Source organism: Zea mays, chromosome 3 (genome assembly GCF_902167145.1).
Source record: "Zea mays cultivar B73 chromosome 3, Zm-B73-REFERENCE-NAM-5.0, whole genome shotgun sequence".
NCBI lineage: Eukaryota > Viridiplantae > Streptophyta > Magnoliopsida > Poales > Poaceae > Zea > Zea mays.
Genome location: NC_050098.1, coordinates 6,566,940 through 6,587,217, shown reverse-complemented (window position 1 = coordinate 6,587,217; position 20,278 = coordinate 6,566,940). Strand labels below are relative to the sequence as shown.

Below are 20,278 nucleotides of genomic sequence, written 5' to 3'. Positions count from 1 at the left end.
ATTGAATAGATTTAACTTATCATATTAGGTTGTATGAAGGTTTCGCTATTGATAAATTTAATGTTATTTATGTATATAACTATATATTTATGTATATATATAGTTTTTATGTATATATATAGTTATTTATGTATATATATATATAGTTTTACTACTTACATATAGATGTATGTGTTACGTTTAGAAACGTGATATTGTCTCACACACTCTTTACTCGTACACACAGCCGCAATAATGGGTGATAGACGTGATTGGATGTATGAAGGTTTCAAGAAGGGTGGGTGTCACACAAGTGAATGGTTTGCCAAGACGCAGATGTTTCTGGACCATGCAGCTGCTTTGTCACAAATAGATAATATTAGATGTCCATGCAATAAATATAGAAATATGACGAGCCACACCAAGAGGCAGGTCACACTACACCTGTGCTCGCATGGTTTCGTGCCAGGCTATAAGGTCTGGTATCTCCATGGTGAAGATGCTGAACGAGCAGCAGAAGTAGAAGTTGATGACGGTGAAGATGATGTTGATAGGATGGACCAGATGCTTGAGGATCTACAGCCTGAACTGGCACCAGATCATCATGATTCACCTACACCGGAGGTTCAGAAGTTCTTCGACCTACTTAAAGCGTCAGAAGAGCCTCTTCACGGGCACACTAACGTGACCGTGCTCGAATTCGTGACCCGACTGATGTCAATCAAGTCTAAGTTTGCATTTTCAATTAATTGTTACAAGGAGCTTGTGGATTTGATTAGCGAGGTTCTTCCTACGGGTCACAAGATGCCCAAAGACATGTACCAGTCCAAAAAATTGCTTGAAGGTCTTGGTATGGAGTATGAGAAGATTGATGTTTGCCAAGACAATTGTATGTTTTTTTGGAAGGAACATGGCAGAGAACAGAAATGCTTAAAATGTGGGAAGTCGAGGTACGTGGAGCTTGTAAATGAAGATGGTGAGAAGGTGGTGACAAAGGTTGCACATAAACAGCTTCGGTACATGCCTCTCACTCCTAGAGTGAAACGTTTGTTTCTCTCGAGGAAGACCGCTATGCACATGAGGTGGCATAAAGATTGTACGGACATACAAGATGGGTTAATGGTGCACCCGTCAGATGGTGATGCATGGAAGGCTCTTGACAAATTTGATCCAGATTTTGCCAGCGATGCAAGAAACGTTCGTATTGGCTTGGCAACTGATGGTTTCACGCCGTTCAATATGACCGCTGCGTCGTATTCATGTTGGCCTGTCATTGCCATACCGTACAACCTTCCACCTGCTCTTTGCATGAAATATGAGTTTATGTTCCTATGTCTTGTTATACCTGGGCCTGAGCATCCTGGCGTACGCCTCAATGTGATGCTTCAACCACTGATTGAAGAGTTAAAGAAGCTATGGCAAGGTGTGGAAGCCTATGACTGCTTCAAGAAGCAGAAATTCAATCTTCGTGTTGCATATCTGTTCTCGGTTCATGATTTTATGGCGTATGGTATTTTCTCTGGATGGAGCGTGCATGGTAGATTGACGTGTCCTTATTGTGCTAAAGATACAGATTGTTTTCGTCTTAGTGCTGGTGGCAAGATATGTTACTTTGATTGCCATAGATGTTTTCTACCCTTCAATCACCCCTTCAGAAGGCAGAGAAAGGAATTTAGGAAGGGCACCATTGTCACGAAGGGACCACCCAAGCGACGTAGTGGGATAGAAATTACAGAAGAGCATATGAAACTTGTCCTAGACGAGAGTGGGAAAAGGTATCAAGGTTTCGGTGAGGAGCATAACTGGACTCACATATGTGGCTTGTGGGAGCTTCCTTATGCTAAGTCATTGATTTTGATGCACAACATCGATGTCATGCATCAAGAGAGTAACTTTTGCCAAGTCCTCATAAATACATGCATGGATTTCCCTGATAAAACGAAAGACAATGACAAGGCACGCATGGACTTAGCAGTGATATGTGATCGTCCAACCCAAGTGCTTAGAGAAAACGGAGGCAAACCAAAAGCTGACTATTGTCTGAAATCTAAGCAACGGAAAGAAGTGATGAAGTGGATGAAGGATATTAAATTCCCCGATGGTTATGCCGCTGGTTTTAGAAGATCTGTGAACTTGAAGACAATGAAGATGAATGGACTGAAGAGCCATGACTTCCACATAATTATGGAGAGGCTCATGCCTGTAATGTTTCGTGGGTACATTTCCGAAGCTGTGTGGAAAACGTTAGCTGAAGTTAGCTATTTCTATAGACAGTTGTGTGCTAAAGAAATCAGAAGAGATGTGATGGAACAACTGGAGAAAGAGGCACCGGTGCTTTTGTGCAAATTGGAAAAAAATATTTCCACCGGGTTTCTTCAATCCTATGCAGCATCTCTTTATACATCTTCCATATGAGGCTAAGGTCGGTGGTCCTGTTCAGTATAGGTGGATGTTTCATATAGAAAGAGCATTAAAGAAGCTTAGAGCAATGGTGGGCAATAAGGCAAGAGTTGAAGGATGTATTGCGGAACAATTTAAACTAAAGGAGGTAGCACACTTCACAAGTTGTTACTTTGCAGAAGAACATAATGTATTTGCTCGAAAGAAAAGGTACCATGATGATGAACGAGAGATGCCTCCGTGTAGTGATCTTTCGATTTTTCAGACAAACGGCAAAGCCGTTGGTCCACCCAAGTCATATCACCTCAGTATGGAAGAACGGAAGTCTGCTTTACTGTACATGTTCACGAATATACCTGAGGTGGAGAAATACTTTGTGTAAGACTTGTTTTCTTAAACTGTTCATATGTGAATTAGTTTATGTTATCAAATATCTCATGTCATACAATAATATTTGACAGCGAGTTTGATGAACAAAACATGAGGTGTCTCGGTAGGCCAACAGCGAGAGACATAGACAAATTGCGACGCGATGGTATGCATGGGCGACCTAATTTCATTATGTGGCTTCGGGACCGTGTAAGTCTTAATTATGTGGCTCCGAGAGCTAATTTCAATTAACTAATATTACAGAATTTGCTAATGCTTTGTGGCATGATTGACAGTTTGGGGAGGAAATGAATTTGAATGATGACTTACGTCAGTTATCTATTGGAAGCGTAACTGCCAAAAGCTATGGACGTTACGACGTCAATGGATATCGCTTTCGTTCAAGCATTTTCGAATCAAGTCATCCTATGGCCGCCACTCAAAATAGTGGAGTCGTTACTAGGGCAACCGACATGGAAGGACACGAAGCCTGCTATTACGGGAAAATCAAAAATATAATCGAGATTACATTTGCTGGAAATAAGCCTTTAGCGCTAGTTTTCTTTGAGTGTAAATGGTATGACCCGAAGTATTATAGGACCGAATTTGGGATGACACAGATCCAACCTGAGAAATTGCTTCAAGGACACGACACGTATATCCTTGCCCATCAAGCAGACCAAGTTTATTTCTCGACATATCCATGCAAAAAGTTGTCTAAATGGAGGGTTGTGTACAATGTAAATCCCCGAGAACGCCTATACACTCCTGGTGAGGACGAATATCAAATTGGTCACCTTGAGCAGGTTGATGAGGTGTTTCAAGAAGAAGAGTTGCCAACTAGTTTTCATATTGATCCTGCACCGGCATTAGATTCACTAGTTGCAGACGTTAACGACTTAACTTTTCCCGAGAGACGGAGAAGACAACCTGTTAGGAGAAAAGTTACATGGCGACCTCTGCATAGAAGAGAACAAATAGATCCTGATTTTGATGATATTTAACAAGTAAAGTTGTTTTGTTATTTCATTTGTTTATATTTTAAGTATTATGTCATTTTGATGCACTAATGAATAATTTCTTATTTTTTATGCAGGATGCCACCAAAATCAAAGAAGTCAGTGAAGGGGTTGTTCAAGGGCCTGGGCCTTTTTCAGGGCAGTTCTTCGAGCAGCAGCAGACGTCGAGAGCTATTGAACGCGGTACATGGAGATGAGGTAACATATCTTGTACAAATAAATTTGTTTACATATTTACAAATAAATCTTGAGTTGTATGTACCAGGATGAGCAGCACACTGAGGAGCAGCACATTGAGCAGGAGCAGCACAATGAGGCTGAGCAGCACAATGAGGAGGTGGAGCTCAATGAGGAGGTGGAGCACGTGACATGGGACCAGGCCGCACAGCATCACCAGCCATGGGACCAGTGGGACCACCAGAGAGAGCAGCAACAGGCGTGGGACCAGTGGGGCCAACAGGGCGAACCGGCTGACAACCCGATGGATGATGGCTCGGGAGGCTCTTCAGCGACACGCACACGTCGCTCAAGAAAAAGCCACTCAGTAAAGCCTCGTCACGCGATAGAGCGAGAGGCTGATAGGACTTTAATCATGCCACATGGAGATCGGTGAGTGTAATATATTAACTTATCTAATATAACTATTATGTGTATTGTTAATGTTTTTGTGTAATGCAGGAATTGGGAGGACCTGTCCTTTGACGGCAAGGGACACCACACTCAGGTTAACCTTACGTTGGGTTCTCTTTGCCGCCTTCACTACCCTGGTATAGTGAAGGTGTCAAACGGTGATACCGAGGATGAGGTGCTCGTCAGTACCTGGGATGAGTACAAGTTTAAAAAGGAACGAAACCACATCGACAGACAGGGACTTGTGCGTAATGACTTTTGGGTATGAATTCTTTATTATTTTTGTTATGTTTCTTAATATTGTAAATCTATGACTTATACCATTTGTATTCTTTATGTTGTAGTTTCGATATCGGTTGCCTGACGGAGAGGATTACATGGGGCACGCTGAACGTGTCTTGCAAAACAATGCAAAGAAGCTGGTGAAGGATGCCATATACTATGCGAGAATTTAGGCTACAAACCTGTATTTTCAAAAGCATCCGGAAGAAGCAGGCCCCTTGAATAAAAAGGAAGGGTCCTCAAAGATATATTTGACTGAGGATCAATATCGTGAGGTTAGTATTCAATTTGTTTTACCCTTTATATTTATTGTCGTGATTGATATAATATGTAACATTGTGTGTGTGCAGGTGATGGTTCCATGGATGGCGCCCGTGCCTGATGCGTACTATGCTTGGTGTCGATATTGGGCTTCCGAAGGCTTCCAGAAAGCGTCAGCGCATCACAGACAATGTCGAGGAACCAATCCTAACCACAAGTTTGGCGGTGACGACATGATACGAAAAGCTAAAAGAATGGTAAGTTTCATCTTTCTATGTCGATCAACAAATAATACGATTGCTTATGAATGTTTTTTGTTTATACAGGAAGCTACGAGTGGCCAAAAGCCTAGTGACATTGAGGTCTACCAGGAGGGCCACAAAGGACCAGACCCGAACAACCCTGACCAGCTCTGCAGCCAGACAGCCACGGATCGCTTGGTGAGTTTTGGCTCAAAAGTTCAAACGTTCAAAGTATATAAATTCCTGCATTTGTAAGGTTGTGAATGATGTATAGGCGGCATATGGGGAGGAGATGGTTCGTCGCCATGGCCCTGACTACGACTGGCGCCATGAACCGGTGGATCCCTCGGTGGTGTACGCAAGTGGTGGTGGCAAAGCGCATGGACGGTAAGCTCTAACTTATGAAATTATATGGTTGACACTAAATTGATTATGCAGTAATAACATTTTTTGAATCACTTATAGATACGCACTCTTCGACGGATTCATTGACTCGTCGTCGGTGAGATCTCAGAGGACGGGTTCATCTTCCCGTAGCTCATGCTCTCGTCGACCGAACGAGCAGGAGTTGGAGATTATGAGGATGCGTGAAGAGATGAGACAACAACGCGAATTTATGGAAGCTTGCAATGCTCATAATCAAGCGATGTATCAAGTGAGTACACATAATCCGAACTCTAAATTATTATATTTCAATACAACATCTTCAGTAGTAACACATATGTGTTTAACAGTTAATGCAGCAACAGGGCATTACATCAAATTTTCCACCGCCACCACAATGGAGCCAATTTGCAAACACACCAGTTCCACCACCACAGTTCACCACCCCTCCGACACATATACCTGCACCTGGAGATAGGGTACGTTTGATAACTCTCCATTAATTTATACACTTGTATACTTTTTGATATTTGCATTTAACGTGTTGATATTTGCTAACTTGCATAGGTTACGCCTGAAGCGGGTGGCAGTGGGTCTGATCCAGCAGTAGGGACTGGATTTGTTGACTCGCTCTTCGCGTTCCCTCCTCCTGGTGGTGAAGGCGGCAGCGGTCAAAGCTCTAACCACCCAAGTGGTGGTTATCTCTAAACACTTAAACTTATGTTTGAAATGTCGTACTCGTTGATGGATGTTATGTTCAATACTATGTCGTACTCGTTGTTTGATGTTGGTGGATGTTATGTTTGAATACTATGTCGTACACGTTGGTGGATGTTTTAATTATAAATGCACTATGTCTAAATGCATGTGTTTGTGGATGTCGTATCTCTACATGTGTTTGTAATGTGGCTGTTATATGTGATTATGTTTGATATATGTTATGTGTGCAGAAATAGTGACATAATTTAGTGCTGTTTTTGTAGCAGTATACAGTAATTCCCGTCGGCCCAGTTAATTCCCGTCGGCTATGGTCGAACCGACGGGAATTAACTATTAACTCCCGTCGGCCCAGTTAATTCCCGTCGGCCACGTGGGGCCGACGGGAATTAATTAATAACTCCCGTCGGCCTAGGGAACCGACGGGAATTAATTAATAACTCCCGTCGGCCATCAGAACCGACGGGAATTAGCCGTAATTCCCGTCGGCCACTATCTAGCCAACGGGAATTAATTATTCCCGTCAGCCGCCGACGAGGATTACCTTATCCCCGACAAGGGACGCCCGTCGGCCTGAAACCGACGGGAATAAGCCCTAAACCGACGGGAATAAGTAATTCCCGTCGGTTTAGGGCTTATTCCCGTCGGTTTCAGGCCGACGGGAATTAAGTGTTTTCCTGTAGTGACTGACCTCCAACTGTTACTGCTCCTAGTCGCTAGCGGCACTAAAAGTAACAACTGATCCTGCTGGAAGTTCATGGCTTTGCTTAGGACCGTAGAGATCCTCGTCACCGAAACCGAGCTAACGAGATTCCAGCTCCATGAATTATATACAACTAGAAAAAGTAGCGCCCTATCGGGCGCTATACCTGTCGCCTCCATCTCCCGTTTCAGGCAATTCTTAAGCAAACAAAACAAAGTATAATCCTCACCTTTTTTACCTCCTCTCAACAGCCAAGTGGATTGTAGAACTACATGACTCTAGATCGATGGATCTCTTCTCCGCTCTGAGAAGTGTCCAAGATGCTCGGTCCTGCAGCATCTACACTGCCCATTGTAACTCTAAACTGTACTTTTTTACCAGCACAAATCTAAACGTACTTGAGTTCATCAGATCAAATAAAAGAGCTCAAGGCATTGTATGATAAGGTGTTTATTGGCTTATCTGTACATTGGTGAAGTTGAGAAACTTTGAACTCCGCACCCTTGCAGGTTTCTGAAAGAGGAGGTTTGGCATACCCCCCTAGTACTCCTTGGATGACAACTTTGTAACCCGCCTCGGTGAAGTGCAGACTATCCCATGAGATGTATTTGATGGGTTAGGGCAAACTGTAGATCCAGGACGCCCACAGAGTATTGAAGGGGAACAGTTGTACGCAGCGTCACTTCCGCAGCACGCATTCAGTGGGACTGTGAAGCCTGCAAGATCATCTCTTGTTGCTCAGTAAATAAAACATGGAAGAACAGAGATGGTAAATAGAATAGCTTTGTTTCTCTAAGCTTCTCTAGTTGTTAGGTTCCTTGTGCTAGGTTAGTGCAGATAACATGCAGATGATGAGATAAGCTCCACAGATGTAAGCAACAAAAAGAGAAACAAAGATTTAAGGATGCAGAGAATATATTTTTATGATACTAAAATATATTTCAAATGGGAACACAGGATCATGCTAAAATTTTGACCAATAATTTGTTACAAAACATCTGATTATTTCCAGCTATTTTGGTTTAAGGTGACACTTTAATAAGAGCTAAGCATACATAATAAAGCACTGGACCAAAGTAGATAAGAATTATATAAGATGCGTCCACTGCCTATTTACATGAACGGGAGATGAACCCGGGAAGAGCCCGACTTTTGATCCATGCTTGAGGCATCCGAAGAGAGCAACCTCCTCTGCAGTAGAAAGGGGCGCCCAGTAGGGGTCAGAATCCAACGAACAACATATTGCATTTCAGGCTAACCGGATTGGCTAGCTTCATTATGGGATGGGTGCACTAATTAATCGGATACAGGAATCACAAATGAACTTCAGGGGTGATATTGCTCAAACTCTGACTTCACACGAAGCTCAATACAACCCATAGAATCAAGATAGCAAAATTAAGCGAAAAAAAGTTTAGGTGACATTATTTTATTTTGAGCATTGTACATGACAAATTACAAGTGAATTAGTGATATTGCTTGCAGACCCTGTAACATGTAAATAATAGCAGGTTTTCCTCTCTATACAATGATCATCGAACCCAAACCTGTAAATGTGATTGAACCATGATGTTGGTGTCGACCAGCTGAAGGAGCATGTTAGCTATCCGTGTCATATGACCAACAATTCCTATTCATGGTGGAGATCTTCCCTCTGAAGACAATGTATGCTGCAAGAAAAATATAAGTGAACAAACAAATACAAAAAAGATGATAAAGGTAAACCACAGTGAAACAATGGACGTAGTAAGACAATTTGATTTAACCTTCGTTAAATCTGACGACAGAGCAGAGTTCTTCTCTGCTTCCAGAATTCTTGTAACAAGTTTACAGTCATCAAGGACATGGTCAATCAGTCGATCCTGCTTACTCTCCAAACATGAGCCGATGATATTCTCGACATGGTGGTGCAAGAAGTTGTTAAACGGGTACCTAATGATGAAATCTGTCAGGATTTCAATAATTTTTTATATGCAGATTCCAATATCTAACTTACTCAAAAAATAGATCTATAGCATACTTGATTGCTCCTAGTTGAATCAGTCGTGTTTTGGCAGCTGCACTACCAATTGATAGTAGAACAGAGATGAACTCAACAATCTGGAAATGAAATAGTTAGTGTTAATAACAAAAAAATAGATTTTAGTGAGAATGCAATCGACACTGGATTTTGGTGGATCATTCTCCTTCAGGCATATACAAAGTACACCAGAGATGTTAGTTTGTCAAAGTGCATGAGGTTGATAATGAATCGCTGCCTATTTGAAGGATTTGATACATTTCCAACTCTGCTCTACATAGATGGCTACTCAATGATTGATCATCTAATGGTAGCATCACTTCACCTTGATCTTATTCATCATTAGACGCATATCCATAGAAGTAGTAATATTAGCTGATGTGGCAATGGGATTGATAGGTTCTGCATGGTCTTCCGTAACGAAGGAGCATCCCTGTATAAAAATCATGTTACTTCTCTCATGCCCATGAATTTAAAATAAATTTGTACATATACTTTCATAAAGGTGTGAAATATTCGAATTCCAAACCAAATACAATAGTATTCCACTAAATGAAAGTGGATCAATCAGGGACGAAGATAAACCATATATCATATTACTATTATGTATGGAAAGTGAATATGAGTAGTTCTTTAAGCTCATAGACCACAAATCATAGTAATCACTTCATCAATTATGATAGAATCCTTTGTATACAAAGCACTGCCTGACAGAGCTCCCATAAATTTAGACAAAAACTTATTTAGGAATTTTGCTATCTGTGCACCTTCAATTCAAACATGTGGCTGCACACCTGCACCTACGATTTTGCTAAGAAAGTGAGAATAGCCAGGGCCCCCTGATGGTGAAGCACAACAGATCAGCAAGCACTGGTGGAAGATGATGATCGAGTTTATCTTTATCATCTTTCACAATTCTTTATTCCACTGAATGCAGCATTGAACAACCCCCTGCATAAATTTGATATGTCGAAATGATGATGGAATAACATGGTGATGCAGATGATTGGAGCGAACTTGTTCACATAGTCATACTGATGTACAGCTAGTTTTTTGCTATTAATTATTTAAAAATATTTCTAAAAATAATACATGGCAAATTTTCCCTAAAACTAATTCGTTCGGACACGTCATTTTTTCTTGAGTGATCAAACCATGCAGACTCATTAGCTATTGTAACCTACTTGGATAGACAACATGAACAGACTAACCAAGTTACACAAAACTGAACCTAATGTCTTTGCATAAAGTAAGCTAATCTATTTTTAACATTTAGTTTATCAGTCTCAACCTTTCAGGACATCCTACAAGATACATGGTAACTCAATTTTCGCCAACATTTTCAGACCATCCTCGGAAAGGAGACTGTTTAGAATACATTTCTTATAGTTTTATTTAGTTCGTTAGACATAAACTATTCTAGAAGGCTATAAGGTTGTTCAACACCACAATTGTAGCCAGGTAAAATCACTAACTGCTTCACCGGGGGTTTGCATCCGGTATGCAAACAATTTTTCCCCCAATCATGTGGAAGGCTCCAGCATTGGGTCCACCCTTTTATATAGATAAGTTTTGGCAGTTGACAACAAACTACCAATGGAGTGAAAAGGGGACATTATATCTATTTATTTGTTTAAAACAACCAAGCCGCCACTACTACAATTGCAATAAGTTGATGGTAGCAAGGAGACTAAAAATATGCTTACCTGATGAATTCCACTTTCATGAGCGAACAAATTGGCACCAACAATAGCTTTATGTGGCTGCACGTGAAGTCCACTATGCTCTTGCACCTAGAATAGTTAGAGAATTTGTGCCAGAATTTCAGTCATCTGAAATATGTATAAGAGACCCAAAGGAAAAAAGGAAGACATGAAAGTATTATTGTACCATTTTGCTCGTCAAAGTGATATGTCGGGAATCGATTCCAGTATAGAGACCATCTAACAGTTCTCTGCGGCATTTAATTGCCATGACAACCTGAAACAGAGGTAAAAAAATATTTAGACATGTAAAAACACCCAACCAGACGAATTCAAATTCCTCTCCAAAACCCATCAGACTATTTTGTAAGGTATTGTCAGCAGATAATGCAACCAGGACATCAGCTCACCTCCTCCAAAGAAGCATTTCCAGCCCTTTCACCAATACCATTAATAGTAACCTCTAACTGCCGTGCTCCTGCACGAGCGCCCTAAAGTTAAGTCAAAGTAGTAGCCTCATTAAGATCAGACCAATGATAATAAATTACACAAAAAATATAAATAAATAAACAAGGAAAAGGTAGTACCGCTAGTGTGTTGGCAGTCGCAAGACCAAGGTCATTCTGACAATGAGTGGAAATGATAGCCTTTTCAATTCCAGGAGTGTTTGCCCTTATATCAGCAATCAACTTTCCAAATTCATAAGGAAGATTGTATCCGACAGTGTCCGGGATATTGAGAGTCGTAGCTCCAGCTTTTATGACTTCCCCTAGAATATGATACAAGAACTCTCTATTTGACCTGGAGGGAGAAGTGAATTTTTATCATTGCATCGCAAAAAACAGGATCGTTGTTTTTGTAAATAAATACTATGAAATTCTGTTGAAGGTGTCCCAGCATGAGGTAAGCCATCAACATTCCTGTTGAAGGTGTCCCAGCATGAGGTAAGCCATCAACATTCCTTTTGCACCAGTAAATTCTGTTTTATATTCTGTTTTGTTGCTGTTGTAATCATGAACTGGTTTGTAAAATAAAATAAAGAATGCTTTTGCATTCAGACCATGAGGTAAATTCGCATTCTATCTTGCTATGTGATGGTGAGGGAGACTAAAGAAAGTTTGTGGACCGTTGCAGCATTGCCTTGGAGAAGTCAGTGGTGGAGCTTGCCAACTTTCACGCCTAGGACCATACTGAAAAAATCTGTATACCACTTGCGCCAGGTCTAACACCATCCGCGCCGGGTTTAAGGTCCTATTTGGAACCTCGGTTTAAGGTCCTATTTGGAACCTCTCTAAAGCTAATAGTTAGCTGTTAAAATTAGTTGTAAAGGTTCCAAACATCTCTAACTAATTGTTAGCTAACACACATCTAACAATTTATTCCTTATCTGGCTCAATCCAGCTAACAATTTATTAGATAACTAACTATAGCTTTAGATGTTCCGAACAGGCCTCATAAATGGACTCATAAATGCTAGGTTTATATTAGATGATATATATATGTATCAATTCCATTCTTAAATTCACAACATCCCAGATGAAAATATGAAATTGGTAAAAAAAAATAAACTCAATCGATGATGGTTTAGTTCGCCCCTTGTAACTCATATACTACCATTTTAATGTCATAATAGTCCCTAATTCGTGTTAATTCTACAATACTAAAAAATCGACAAAAGACACATACATTTATGACTCAGAAATGTCAAACGACAAGTGACATGATCTAGGATTAAGGAATTCAACGTTGAAATAAACATGGGAACTTTTTGGGATGGGGGATTGGGATTTGGGAAATTTATTGATTACCTTCTGTTGCTGCCTTGCTAGAGATTGGAGTTGGGCGGGCTTGGAAGTGGACCTGTCTTGGCCGCGTACTGGATGCTGGCTGACGGCCGCCGAGCTTTAACCTTGCTTCTTCTGTGTGCGTGTGTCGAGTGCCGACCGGACCTTGCGGCCGCTCCCACGCCATGCCCGGGAGCTCGACTGTCCACCTCCAATGGTAGCGCTGCCATGGGCAAGAGGACGACAACCTGCTCCAATCTGATGCTCCACTGTCAGGTCCCTTCTTATTTGACTAAATTGGGATCGTTTTTTGTCCGTGCGAGATTACTTGTTGATTTGTGAACTTCAATTAGATGAATTGGAAACCTTAAAGCAGCTTACACTTCCCTAGGTATTCAGATTCGTAAAATGCAGCTAAAAATTGAACGAAGATGGCAAGGATAACAACTGATTTGGCAACAACACTATACCTGTCGGCGTCCTCGGGGCTGAACTCGACGTCAGTGCATCCGAGGCTGCGAGCGTAAGCCACCATCTCCCTGGCAATGGCGACTACCTGGTCGGGCGTCTTCCTGAGCTTATGCTGCATGTGAATGTCGCTGGTGGCGATGAAGGTGTGGATCTGTTCTCAAGAAGGGTAACCAAGCTCTCACCTAATCTCTCTCTAGCAGCGGCCCGACAACACCTCGAGGAGCACGTCGACGATGCTCAGCTCATGCTCCCCTTCCTCCAGCTTCGCAGCGGCGGTGGGGACGGGTTGGCGTCCGGGCATCGATTTGAGCTCGGGGTAGGGAGATGGCTGCGCTCCGCGGAGAGGGGGCGAGGCTGGGACTAAGGCAGTAGCGACGGGATGGGAATGGAACGCGACACGCTCAGACTCAGAGTTGGATTGGATAAAATGTTTTTGAGTCCGACGCCCTGCGCACGCGTCAGCACGCGTGTGGCTGAGGGTCCGGAAAGTGCGGGGAGACGCCTAATCTAGATGGGGTTTTAATAACTCTGATACAGGTGCTAGTTGCAAAGGGTATTCCACCTTTCGCATCAAGAATATAATCATGTACGAACAGGAACTGGAACAGGAGTTCTTGGCAGGCATGGTTGCGTATCCTTGTACAACTACTCCACCTGCAAACCAAACTTGTATATCATTATTATATATTCTCGAATATTTCTGTAGTTTATTTTTAAACTAAATCACGCTAAATAAAAAAAGAAATAGAGTCAAGCAAGCCACTGAGCTGAATATGATGTGAGCTCAGCTCTCATCACCATTGGCCTCCGCCCCTTTGTGTCAACATAAAGAGGTCGAGCGAGACGGGACGGCCGGACGGGAGAGCAGTAGTGCTTGCATGTGCATGGCAACGGCAGCCGTTTTTTTTTTAAAGAATCAGGAGGGGAGGTCTCTACTGAGGATTTTTTATTAAAGAAGCGAAAAAAAAACGTTAAAACTTAGTCTTTTTACAAACGTTAAAAAGTAAAGTTTCCTTTTCAGTGAGAGACAACGGCAGCCGTTCTTTATTCGCAAGAGACAAAAAAAAAGACAAAAATTAGGCCAGTAAAGTTTCCATCTTTCGGATGATGATGATATGATATACACAACACCCACATGATACACGACGCCATCGTCGTCTCGGCTGCCACTGCCAGGTGCCAGCAACACACACACACGCACACGCTGCCAAAAGCTTCCTTCTTTCCAGTTTTCCCACCCCGTCCTATCTTTTGAAGCAACCTTCTCCAGCTTCAGATGGGCAAAAGCTCTTCTCCTACCAGCAGGATATTCCCTACTAACCGCCGCCGTCTTTGCCGGTCATGTCATGTGACCCTGATGGTCCCCAGAAAGGGCGTCCTCTGCGGCGGCGGCGGCGGCGGCGGCAGCGATGGCCCCATCTGGACCTGCTGCTGGTGCTCGCTCTGCCGGGCGGTCGAGATCTTCAGCTCCAGGTCCGGCGCCAGGCCACCAGCCTTTGCCGCCGTCAGCGACGAAGAAGGGTGGCTGTGTTTCGGCGGCGCCAGGGCCAGGCTCGGCGCCGTGCGGCCAATTCCCGCCGAGCACCGCGGCAGCTGCAGGGACAGCAGGCTGCTCGGAGGCAGCGCGGCGTGGTCGGGCCTCGCTGGTGGCCTGCCGACGCCGAGCGACAGGGCCGGCGGGAGCTGTGCCGTCGTCCCGGTTCCGGGTTCTGCGGAGCCAGTCGCGGTCGCGGTCGTGATGGCGTCCTTGAGCCGCAGGCGCTCCATGCCCTTGATGGAGCTCGTCGCCGCCCTCTCGGCGTTCTCCACCTGAAACGGAAGAGGTTCGCGAATCAGACACGCACACGCCAGGGCTGGTACAGCACGTCTCGCATGGAGGGAGCGTGGCGACGGACGGACGGGACGGGACGGGACGTAACGTACCACGTCGAAGAGGCTGGACCTGCGCTTCTTGTGCGTCAGGCTGCTCTGCCGGAGGAAGTACTTCTGGGCGTGGCTGGCCACCTGCGTCGGGGTCCGCGTCGTCACGAAGTGCCGGGAGATGCCTCGCCAGTCGCCCTTCCCGAGCTTCTCCAGGCCCGCCAGGAATCGCCTGTGCTCGTCCTCCGTCCATGGAACGCCTGGTGATACCCAGACAAGAAGGCGAGGAGAGTTTTTTTTTTAGAATCAGACTTGCTTAGCTCAAACAAGCTGCCGGAACAGGAGTATTGTTGTTCTATTCTGTTCTGTTCTATATAAAAGATTTGATGAAATCCCGGGCCGTGGAACTCACCCTTCTTCCTCTCCTGCGCCGCCCTGCCCATGAGCCCGTCGGAGAGGTACCCGTGGGCCATCTTCTCGGGGGCCTCCTCCACCGAGACGAGCGACGAGGAGGAGGAGGCCGACGGCGAGGCGCTGTTGGTCGCGGCGAGAGCGGCCGCGTAGTACGCCGGCGCGGCGGACGCCGACGACGACAGGCACTCCATGCTGAAGCACTTCTTCATGGCCACGGGCGAGGACCCCACGTGCAGCTGCACCCCGAACAGCCTCACGCCCCCGCCCCCGGCGCCGTGCCCGCTGCAGGTCCTCGAGTTGTGGCCGTTGTTCCCACAGCTAGAGCACTTCCTAGCCATGGGCGTGAGGCTGCGAACGGCAAGTTAAGACAGCTAGGTGCGGTGGCCGGAGGAGGAGGAAACGGGGGCCTCGATCGGGAGGGGATAAGATGTCTGCGAGGAGAGGAGGATGTTTGCATCTGGGAGCTCGCCTCGGCCCTGCTTAAAATATGGCAGGGAGGGAAGGACAGGACACCGGAGAGGGGAGAAAGATGTGGCCTGGCTGGGACTAGCGAGTTGCTGGGGAGCGCACAGCCGCACACCTGGACGCCCATGACGGCGACGCATTGGCATCATGCCCTGCTTATGGTTAAACCGCGCTTAGAATCCACAGGAATCTGCAAACCCATCCCCTCCAATAATATTGCGGTCGCTGTCAAGCTTCTACATATGTTTATTGTGTGGCTCATATCAGGAATGAATCTCGTTGCAATCTTGCGTGCATATTTGGCACAGATTTTTATTCCGACAGGGTCAACTGGATATGGGAGAGAAAAAAAAGGGGCTGTTGCGCATGTTTCCTGCTTGCCATTATTGCGGCATATATATAAAAAAAAGAAAATTGATATAGACAGAGCTGGACAAGATATATTCCCTATCCATCTGCTTAAGGTATATCATGGCGTGCAGCAGGGTAAAACGTGTACTACACACCACACAATGTGTGTGTGTTTGTGTATATACATGCACACTGTAACTAGCAGTGTCATTATCTTATCTGCTGGTTTCCCTACTGATCCTGCTGCTGCACTTGATTGGATGAAAGGTGTCCCCGTTTTAGGTCGACGTAGCTGTTCTACTTGAAGGTCGATTACAGTGTTTGGGCTGTTGCTGATGCATCCATCATCTTAATCTAGCTAGAAAAAGTAAATTCATTCATTCATTCATTCATTCATTATTTCTTTAATTTTTTGGGGTGCATGTAGGCACGAGATGGAAACTGTATCAGTACAGTAGGGAAAGCGGAGCAACCAGCAGTAGATAGCGAACTGCCGCGTGGCTCCTGACTATACAATACAATAAATCAGGTAGTAGATAGTAAGCATATATTGATAAAAATGCAAGTGTGTTTTTGAATCCTCATGAGAATTAATGATCGAAAGAATTTTCAAGCCTCGTTTCATTTGGAATCCGGTGGGAAAGTGGTAACCAACGTAGAATTACGACGTCAGTTTTTTTTTTGATTCAGTAGCGAGAGTACTTACGTCTCAACGAACCAAACAACTCACAAAAAGGAAATAGCAAACCGAGATTCATCTCAAACGTAGTCCGCTAAACAAGGTAGATACTATAGGTGTGGTGTGGTGTGGTGTGCCGAGCTTGGACCAGGATATTCTAGACCGAAGATTAAGAAACCTAACTGATGTGATAGGATGTGATAATAAACAAAGCGACAATATAAAGTAGTTGGTGTTGGGTGAAGATATCATGTGTGTGTGTGTATAAATAAATAGCCGTCTGGCTTCTGTTGTGCCAGAGGTTATCTATATCAGATAACTGGCCTAAAGGAACGCTTATTATGCAAGCAAAGCATTGCTATCAAGGTTAGGTGCCAAGGTACACACCATCGGCAAAAAGGTCATCACCGTAACAACCACAGCAGGAGAGAGGTATCTAGTGCACTTCGTACCCTCCTAGCGGACGTATCATCATACACATCGCTATAGCTTGTAGAAATATCATACCGGTTTTTCTACTATATATATATCTGTTACCCTTTTATTATCATTGTTATCTCCTTGTGTTTCGTTTTCGGATGACTTATAATATGAGCTGGATAGGGTATTATTACTCCTATCTCGGTCTGCTAGACACCTAATCTGCCGTGAATTCCAACTTTTTTGCTAGTGGCGTTATCCTGTGTTTTTTATGGACTTTATTATATCTTTCTTCTCACTCACTCATTGAGTAGACCCCCAAATAGCAGGTCTCTCTTTAGTGTTTAGATGACTAGATTTAGCGAGTGGAGAACAATGACGTTCGTGTTAACTCGCACTAAACCAAAAGTAAAGAGAAGGCTCCAAAAGAAGGAGTCTCATCCAGACTAACAAAATTGTAGTCGCCTATGAACCAGATCCCTTCTTTTTTTGTTCACCTGCTCTGTCCTAAAATAGTTAACGTTCTAGATTTCTAGATGCCATGCTTGATCATTTGTCTTATTCAGTTTTTTTAAATAGTAAAATAACTAAGATATTATTAAACTATCTTTAATCTCAACTACTTATTAAGGTTGTAAGCTCAACTTCTTATTCAGTTTTTTTTAAATAGTTAACGTTCTGCCGTTCTGCGGTTTTGTAATCTCAATCGTTCGTTCTGCCGTTGTAATCTCAACCGTCAGATCCGACCTGTTGTCCACGTAGCTTGTCTCCCCAGGTTCGTGTGTCTTATGTTTCCCGTTATCGTAGCCACGCCCGCTCAAACCTCCCTCCACGCGTCCCGCCGCAGCGATCTGCCCCGTTCTCATCCTCCCCTATGCGGCGTCCTCACGTCTCGCCTCACTGCCCTCCCTTTTCGGTGGAACATCCTCCTCAACCTTCTCCCTACGATGCTTAAGGCGCGTAGGGAAGATAAGAAACAAGAAACAATGATAAAAGAATACTTCCACAAACACTTGATACACTATGTGAAGAGAAGGCAGCGATGGCAACAAGCTCTGAATCACAGGGGACTAAGGCAGCCACGGTCCAGCAACTAGCGGCGATTCCGGAGTGTGTCCAGTCCTTGGCTGTAGGGCGCAAGAGGAGGCCAAGCACGTCGGACGAGCACGCGTTGGCAAGGGCCGAACGCTTGAAGGCAGAACGCAACGGAGGTACGCAAAGCATGTTGGCTGATATTAATTTATATAGTATCTTTAACATTCCCGTTTCTGAGGCTGTTTTAAATCTTAGCAACATTGGTATTGGTTTAGGCAAAAATGATAGGGAGGTATCTGATTCGGTAGTTTTGTTAGACAAGGAACAGAATTCTAGATCAGCTGCTAAAAAGGTTGAGGGTGTAACGTGAGAGCACCTAGAGGGGGGGTGAATAGGTGATCCTGTGAAACTTGAAACTTAAGCCACAAAAACTTGGTTAAGTGTTAGCACAATAATTTCCAAGTGGCTAGAGAGGAGTCTTGACAAAACACAATAACCACAAAGATATCAATCACAGAGATGGCACGGTGGTTATCCCGTGGTTCGGCCAAGACCAACGCTTGCCTACTCCACGTTGTGGCGTCCCAACGGACGAGGGTTGCAATCAACCCCTCTCAAGCGGTCCAAAGACCCACTTGAATACCACGGTGTTTTGCTTGCTTTTCTTAATCCCGTTTGCGAGGAATCTCCACAACTTGGAGCCTCTCGCCCTTACACTTGAAGTTCACAAAGAAGCACAGAGCAAGGGAGGGATTAGAAACTCACACAAGACACAAAGATCACAGCGAACACGCACACACAAGACCCAGACTTAAGCTCAAAAGACTAGCACACTAGAACGGAGCTCAAATCACTAGAATGTCGAACAAGTGCGCAAGAATGAAGTGTGAGTGATCAAGATTGCTCAAGGAATGCTTGGTATTCTCCTCCATGCGCCTAGGGGTCTCTTTTATAGCCCCAAGGCAGCTAGGAGCCGTTGAGAGTAATCCATGAAGGCAAATCTTGCCTTCTGTCGCCTGGCGCACCGGACAGTCCGGTGCACACCGGACACTGTCCGGTGCGGATCTCTTTCCTTCTCTGGCGGAGTCGACCGTTGGCGCCTGGGAGCCGTTGGCGCACCGAACAATGTCCGGTGCACACCGGACAGTCCGGTGCCCCCTCCCGACCGTTGGCTCGGCCACGTGTCTTGCGCAGATCGCGCGGTCGACCGTTGGCTCACCGGACAGTCCGGTGCACACCGGACAGTCCGGTGAATTATAGCCGTACGTCGCCGATGAATTCCCGAGAGCGGGCAGTTCGATCGAGCCAGCCTGGCGCACCGGACACTGTCCGGTGCACCACCGGACAGTCCGGTGCTCCCAGACTGAGCAGAGTCTTGGCTGCTCGAGCCAAGACATTTCCAATTGTTCTTTTCCTGTTTCCAGCACTTAGACACAATACATTAGTCCATAAAACAATGTACTAAGTCTAGAAACATACCTTTTGACATGATTTGTACTTTGTCCACCATTTTACATAGATTAACACAAAGACACTTGTGTTGGCACTCAATCACCAAAATACTTAGAAATGACCCAAGGGCACATTTCCCTTTCAATCTCCCCCTTTTTGGTGATTTATGCCAACACAACATAAAGCAACTAGAACAAGTGCAATATCAATGCAAATGAAAACTCAAAGTTGTTTTGAATCAAATTTGACATATATGGATCACTCTTTGCCACCACTTGGTTTGTTTTTGCAAATCAAACTTAATTTCCTATCTCTAAGTCAAATCCACTTGTAGAGACATAAAGAGAGGTATTCCAAATGAAATTGATCAAGGATTTCAAAAACTCCCCCTTTTTCCCATAATCAACACTTTTCCCCACAAGAGGCCAACTTTTTGACAAAAGAGACAATAAGAGAGTTTTGACAAACCAAAAGCTCTAATCTACCATTGTTTTGACAAACCAAAAGCTCTAATCTACCATTTTCAAAATTACTCAAGTGGTAGCTGATCCATCTTATTGCTTTGGTCTTTATTTTCTCCCCCTTTGGCATCAAGCACCAAAACGGGATCAATCTTGGCCCTTTAACCCCATTGCCTC

General features: G+C 44.2%; 1 protein-coding gene across 1 annotated transcript; it reads right to left on the bottom strand.

Annotated features, from left to right (window-relative positions):
• Positions 1-14,044: 14,044 nt before the first annotated feature.
• On the bottom strand, positions 14,045-15,730 carry LOC110973014 (uncharacterized). Its single transcript, NM_001354177.1, has 3 exons — positions 15,237-15,730; positions 14,888-15,084; positions 14,045-14,773 (listed from the first exon to the last, which is right to left on the bottom strand). The coding sequence occupies exons 1-3, from the start codon at positions 15,574-15,576 to the stop codon at positions 14,309-14,311; spliced, it is 1,002 nt and encodes a 333-aa protein (NP_001341106.1). The 5' UTR covers positions 15,577-15,730; the 3' UTR covers positions 14,045-14,308.
• Positions 15,731-20,278: the final 4,548 nt, after the last annotated feature.